We start from the raw sequence: 6,925 nt of genomic DNA on the forward strand, positions 1-6,925 counted from the left end.
AGGGGTCATCTGTAAGTCCGGTGTTTTTAAGTAGGGGGCCGCCTGTATGTTGTCAGATCTTCTGTGGTGATGTCTATGAAAGGCGTCTGATGGGGTAAAATAGGTTGTCTGGAAAGTTGATGGTAGAATTAACTTTCCTGGACAAGAACTAGTGGTAAAGGCAAACAAAATCTATTGCCGTGGATGTTAAAAAAGTGCCAAATTACTAGTGTCTGAATTATGTAGAGGTTAATTTCCTTGTAGAGTATTAACAATGAAAATTTGACTTTTAAGTGTTGAAATGTTCTTTAAAATATAAGTAAAAGCTTGTAATATATAGATATAGTGTAGCAAAGTGCAGGATACTTCTTCAGCATCCTCCAATCTCTTTGGTATGAGGCATCAGACACAACATGTTGTAGACTGCTATATCTGTAGAAATTCACTGTAAGCTCCCTGGTAACATATAAGCTATACACCTCCTCCATTTTGCCGGTCCGTGCCCCTGTTTGTTTACAGTGGCATGGAAGCTGCACCCATTCCCATATCTCAGTGCATAATACAGAGCTAGGAATAGGCACGGGTGGGTCACCGTGGCCGACCAGAAGCTGAACACAGCTTACATGCCCTGTAAACAAATAGGGGCACGGCCCGGTGTGACGGTGGTGAGGGACACCGGGAGCGACGGGGAGGTGAGTCCAGCTTTGTTTTTTTTTAAATTCTCCCCAGCCCCCAGCCTAGCTGTAGAATTTAAAAGCCCTTAAATTTTTACTTTGAATGCAAAGCAGAATTTACAGTATGTGCACGAGGTCCAGTGCTCCACCTCATACTCAGTTACACTGTCAAGTACTTTTCAATCAGCCTTGAAAGTGTCCTGCTCCTCCGGCCAACAGTTTCTCTTGCTTTAGGACACAAATTTTCCTAAGAAGACGCCGGCCACGTCACCTACAAGGCCCGATGGTTTAGTTTGTGTGTAACGATAAACTGATAAATACATTATTCCGTCTTACAGATCAGCTATGGGGCTACAGAATATTCCCTGACTGATAGACTCCTCTATCCACGTGTTTTCCGGGCAGTACATAACAGCCACATCCACAATATGGTAATAACCAAACTGTTACATCACTTTAGATGGACCTGGGTTGGAATATTAGTATCAAACGATGACGCTGGAGAGAATGAGCTACAAATATTGAAGAAGTACCTGGAGGAATACGGGATCTGTGCCGCCTTCATCATAAAACTTGCAGACAAAATCTCTGATGAGATTGATAAGATTTTACACAATATAAACAACTAAGGGGTCAGTGTGATTGTATTATGTGGACCGTACACTGAGCATATAGTTCATTTTATTGCTTACTATAAGTTAATATTGTATGAGAAATCACTTATTCTTTCTCCCTCATGGGCCTCCAGTTCTATTATTTTAGAGAATGTGTTAATAGACTTTAGTGGGAACTTAAATGTAGACTATTTATCGCCACCAATTCCTGACATTGAAGAATTCACTAAAAATTCCTCTTTTATGTTTCATTTTGGAGATTTTTGGTCATTATTTGAATTAATATCAAAAGGTGATGAGGATTCATTCTTTGTAAACAATTATACAGATAATGAATTCAATTTTACCAGCAGTTATGTTCTTCCAAGTCTAAGAAATTTCCTGTCTTTTGGGATGACTCCAAGATTGTATCACAGTGTGGAAGCCATGGCTCGCGCTCTACATGATATGTTCTTATTTCTCAATGATAAATATCCAATACACGAGTTAGTACCCAGATTTAAGCAGCATATGACAAAGGTAAGAAGTTGTTGGGGATGAGTAAAGTTGTATTGTATTGTATCATACCGTTTTGGTTTTTTTTTGCGATGTGGGGGCGATATTTACTAATACTTTATAGTCATATTTCACAACAAGGTAGTATGAAATCTGGGATCTCCTGACCTGTTTATGGCCTCTTCTATGTCAAATCATTGCCATGGCTAGTTGGCCAGGTGGTTCAGTTGGTCAGATTGGCTGTTCTGACACTAAACCTGCAATATGTCCATGTCACATGAGGAGCACCCGAACCCCGGTCCTAATCTCTGATGATTATTGGACCCTAACAAGCAATCTTTGGGTCCTTGCTGAAAATTGCGGGATTTAGCCTCCAAACCATGACTTCAGCCAGAAGTTTGGGTTTGCCGTTTAGGTCATCTGATCTGATGGTAACCCTATGCAGCCATGCTGGCTACAATCGTGGATGTTAACTCTTCAAATGCCAAAAGCGTCATTTAAAAGCCAGCAAAGCCAATGGCAGCATCTAAATAAGGTGCACTGACATTTCATTTAGGATTGTTGCTCTTTGTGATGTCACAGAGAATGACAATCCTCAGGAAAATGGTGGTGCACATACTTTGCCGGTGGCATTTAAAGGGTAACACCAGTGATGATTGCCAGCAACAATTGCGGGTGTTTCCTGTGGGGGCGAGCATTCGCAGTCCATACCTAATCCCCAATTGGAAAGAACTTTAAAGAGTCCACTCATCTACATCTATGAGGAATCTCGGGCAGAGTTTTTATTTGTTTGTTTTAATCATTTCCTCCACCACAGACACTCGTAGTAAATCTGACCTGTTTATTGCCATCACCTCCATACACAGCTGTTATCCATGTCAGTAGAAGCCTCATAAATAATAATGATATCCATCTTCCTTGCCCTAGTTACATCACTACCTGAAACTGGTGAAGACGTCACATGACTCTGTGACCTCCGCTCCTTACTTTGATGAGAATGGAGAGACCGTCCACTCATATAAGATTGTGAACTGGATATATAAAAATAACGTAACCACACGTAAAGTTCAGGTTGGAAACTATACAGCAGGGACTGCAAACGGACAAGAGCTTTATATGACTGATGAAGCTATTACATGGACACATCCAGGAGTGGTAGGGGTTGCTATCACTTTTAATGCTCACATTTTCGAGAGAACTCAGTGGGGGTCATGTATCTTTAGTCTTGTTTAAACAGGAGTTTAACCCTGGCTTTTGTGTCTGCAGTTTTTTTGGCAATATTTTTTTATAAAATGTACATATGTAACTTTAATTGCATATTGATGATGATGACCTCATTTCTAGACATGACATGACTAGCTAGGCTTAATACAGGTAGTCCCCGGGTTACGTACAAGATTGGTTCTGTAGGTTTGTTCTTAAGTTGAATTTGCATTTAAGTCGGATCTGTATATTTTGTAATTGTAACACCAGCCATATTATTTTTGGTCTCTGTGACAATTGGATTTTAAAAATGTTGCATTTTCATCAGAACCAGAATTAACAATAAAGCTTCATTACATACACCTTTAATAACTGTTATAGCTGATCATTGTAGCCTAGGGCTAAAGTACAGTAAATTACCAACAACCAGAGGTCATCTGTAATTGGTGTTTTTAAGTAGGTGACCGCCTGTATTTTGATGTATATTATTGAACTGTTGTTTCCATTGTGGTTCTAAATGGAATCAGTTTCCTATCTATGATCTAATAAGCCCAGAAAATCTTTTATTGATTCATAGAAGAGCTTGTTGAGAATGCTGACTGATAAGCATTGTTATTGCCTTGTTCCTGATCATTTTTTAAAATTTTTTTTTAAATCCATCCACCCTAACCCAAGACCCAAACTTCTTATGAAGTTCAAGGTCGAGTCCGGGGAACATGCATCCTTGCAACTCTTAATCATAGACCTAATAGACTTAATCTATCATTAAAAGTTGCAAGGACTCGGAACGCGTAAGATGTGTGGATCTACTACTCTCTGATGTTGCCAATTTGTCTGTTACTGGTTTTATGAGGAAGAAATAAAGAAACAAAGTTTTATTGAGAATTAATCCCTGTAGATTTGCTGGTTCATTTCAACAAGCTTCTTCTATTTTTTGTTGTTTTAATGCTAAAGCTATACTAACATTATGTGGACCTGCTAGTGTTTTGAATTCCCAGAACCCTCTGACAGGAAGTTATAACAGCCGCCACTCTCATTATAATATCAACAAGATCTTAAAGTTTTTTTCCCCTTTAGGTCCCTGTGTCCCGCTGCTCGGAGATCTGCTTACCTGGAAATCGTAAAAAGCCTCGGGAAACAATCCACACCTGCTGCTATGACTGTGTCCCTTGCTCAGAAGGAGAGATCTCCAATATCACTGGTAAATAAGTATGAAAGGATTGAACATAGAATACAGAGTATACTAAAAGCTCATGGGCATGAGTTGTGTTTGAGTCCCCCATTACTACTCATCTCCATCTTAATCATGTCTCAAAAAAAGAGCCACACCTCACGGAAAAATGCTGATAGAACTGACTCTGGGAGGTTATTCTGTGACTGCAGTACTGATCAGCAGAAGCTTCTTTTTGTCACCTAGTACCGACCTTCATGACAACTTATCCCCCGGCCATGATGTACTCAACTCCAAGCATTTGTAGAGGGCACTTAAGGGAAACCTACCACCCCGGATCTACCTAATAAGGTAGATCGGATGGTAGTTGCCTTATTTGGAACTGAGGATGTCAGGGCTAATCCTCACGTCCCCTGTATTTTTTTCTAACTTTTATTTCCCTAATATGCTAATTTTCTAAAGAGGCTACTGGGGTGTGGGGAAGTCATAGCTGAGGCTACACGGCACAGATACTCCTTGCCCCAGTAGCCTATTTGATGCTTCTACAGGCATATGTTCGGCGTGCAGTTCCTCGAAGCTCCACAGAACCCCAGCTCCTCGTAGCTGCTCGCCGAAGATATGCAGGTAGGAGGATCCCGAAAATGACCACAATCACATACAGTGTAGTGTCCCTGGTTAAAATCTATATAGCACAATGTTCTCCTAAATAACAAAAAAAACCTCACAAATACCATTTATCTTGCAAGTGATCACACTGTGCCCACTGCATATAACTCAAAATACACTGTAAACCCTTATTACATTGTGATTAGAGATGAGCGAGTATACTCGTCCGAGCTTGATGCTCGTTCGAGTATTAGAGTACTCGGAATGGCTCGTTGCTCGAACAAGTATTTCCCCTGCTCGAGATTGAGCATTTAATTAAGAAAAGACAGTGAAGAACAGTGAAGAATACAATTAAAACAGTGAACACAGGATCATTTAAGTGAAGAACACAGCGAAAGAACACAGTGAAGAATAGATTGAGTATCCATATGGAGTATTAGACTCTGCAATGTAAAGGTTGCCAATGATCCAGTAAAGTACAACCTTATTATCGGTGAAAGGGGGTCAAATATTTTTTTTCAATTTACCCATTTCAACTTAATGTTGTTGAATGTGTGATAGTGACAATAATACATTTATAAAGTCTCCATGTTTTGTACTGGTAGCTGGTCCATTTCCAGTGAGGGATGTCAAAAGGTTCAGTCTGATACTGACAATATTATATTTCTTTCTTTTTTTATCAGACAGTGATAACTGTGTGAAATGTCCAATTGAAGAATGGCCGAATGAGACAAGAGACCAATGTCAACCCAAAATCATTGAATTCATCTCTTACCATGATGGCACAATCACTTCCGTTTTTTTATTTCTCACAGCGTTTGGTTGTCTTGTCACTGGTTTGATATTTGGGACATTCATTATGTATCGGGACACCCCCATTGTTAGAGCCAATAACCGGAACCTGAGTTACCTCCTCCTGGTCTCCATTTTCCTCAGCTTCCTCTGTGTCTTCTTGTTTCTCGGTCGTCCCAGTGATATCACTTGCAGACTACGTGAGACAACTTTTGGAATCCTCTTCTCAGTCGCCATCTCCTCACTCCTCGCCAAGACCATCATGGTCTGTGTTGCCTTTAAATCCACCAAACCCGGAAGCTCCTGGAGAAAATGGCTGGGATTGAAGCTGCCCTACACCATAGTTTTGTTGGGTTCATCTAGTCAAGCTGTTATCTGTGTTGTCTGGTTATCAGTCTCTCCCCCCTTCCAGGACCTGGACACTCAGTCTTATCAGGACAGGATCATCATTCGCTGTAATGAAGGTTCTATTTTTGGCTTCTATTCTGTACTGGGATATTTGGGTCTCCTGGCCTCTGTGAGCTTTGTTCTGGCTTTCATGGTGAGGACATTACCAGACAGTTTTAATGAGGCCAAGTACATCACCTTCAGCATGCTGCTGTTCTGCAGTGTCTGGATCGCTATGATCCCGGCTTATCTGAGCACCAGAGGGAAATACACTGTGGCCGTTGAGATATTCGCTGTCCTGGCCTCCAGTGCTGGACTTTTAGGTTGTGTATTTTGTCCTAAATGTTATGTAATTTTGTTAAGATCTGAAATGAACACAAAGACTGCTCTGCTTGTTAAAAATAACAAATAATCATCTAAAATTATATTAAGATTACATTTTATATATCAATCATTTTAATGATGATGAAATAGACAAGGCCATAAAGTCCTTGTGAGCTAATAAAGCAGTGGGACCAAATGGATTCTCGGCAGCCTGCTATAAAATGTCTAAGGACCTACTGAGCTATATTATTTTATACCTACAGAGAGGGAAAGCAGATCATTACATATGCAAATACTGCCTATATCCATGTCATACCCAAACTCCACAAAGACCAATTAGTTGCCTCTAATTAAAGACCAATTTTACTCATTAATTTAGATCTTAAAATAATGACCAAGATCTCTAATCGGATTAACGGCTTCTTTTCTGAATATATACACTAAGTCGGGTTCAGCCGTGGGTGGCACGAAGGTGATCACAAAGGTGAACACGAAGTGTGGTGGGCCTTATCTTATTAGCAAAGTCTGCGTGGTATGGTATAGAAAAGCTAAAGAGTATGCTTCTGAGTCTCAACCTTCAGAAAAGTGATGTGGGAATACCTGAAGTTTGTCTTTCTCCAAATAGGATTTGGGAAACAAGAGAGGAACTTGACAAGGGTGGCCCCTCTCGCCATCATTAT

At 40.3% G+C, this 6,925-nt stretch overlaps 1 protein-coding gene across 1 annotated transcript; it reads left to right on the forward strand.

The window, feature by feature from the left end:
- Positions 1 to 1,693: 1,693 nt before the first annotated feature.
- On the forward strand, positions 1,694 to 6,333 carry LOC140127425 (vomeronasal type-2 receptor 26-like). Its single transcript, XM_072148150.1, has 4 exons — positions 1,694 to 1,786; positions 2,690 to 2,917; positions 4,043 to 4,166; positions 5,426 to 6,333. Exons 1-4 carry the CDS (start codon positions 1,694 to 1,696, stop codon positions 6,331 to 6,333), a joined length of 1,353 nt encoding a protein of 450 aa, XP_072004251.1.
- The last annotated feature ends 592 nt before the right edge of the window (positions 6,334 to 6,925 follow it).

This window comes from Engystomops pustulosus, chromosome 1 (assembly GCF_040894005.1).
Source record: "Engystomops pustulosus chromosome 1, aEngPut4.maternal, whole genome shotgun sequence".
Lineage (NCBI taxonomy): Eukaryota > Metazoa > Chordata > Amphibia > Anura > Leptodactylidae > Engystomops > Engystomops pustulosus.

What these genes read in the sequence shown, in the direction of transcription:
- LOC140127425 (XM_072148150.1), top strand. Translation starts at nt 1,694, where the DNA reads ATGGCTCGCGCTCTACATGATATGTTCTTATTTCTCAATGATAAATAT. An exon ending in TTAAGCAGCATATGACAAAG is followed by an intron (nt 1,787 to 2,689) that starts GTAAGAAGTTGT and finishes TCCTTGCCCTAG; the next exon opens with TTACATCACTACCTGAAACT. An exon ending in CATGGACACATCCAGGAGTG is followed by an intron (nt 2,918 to 4,042) that starts GTAGGGGTTGCT and finishes TTTCCCCTTTAG; the next exon opens with GTCCCTGTGTCCCGCTGCTC.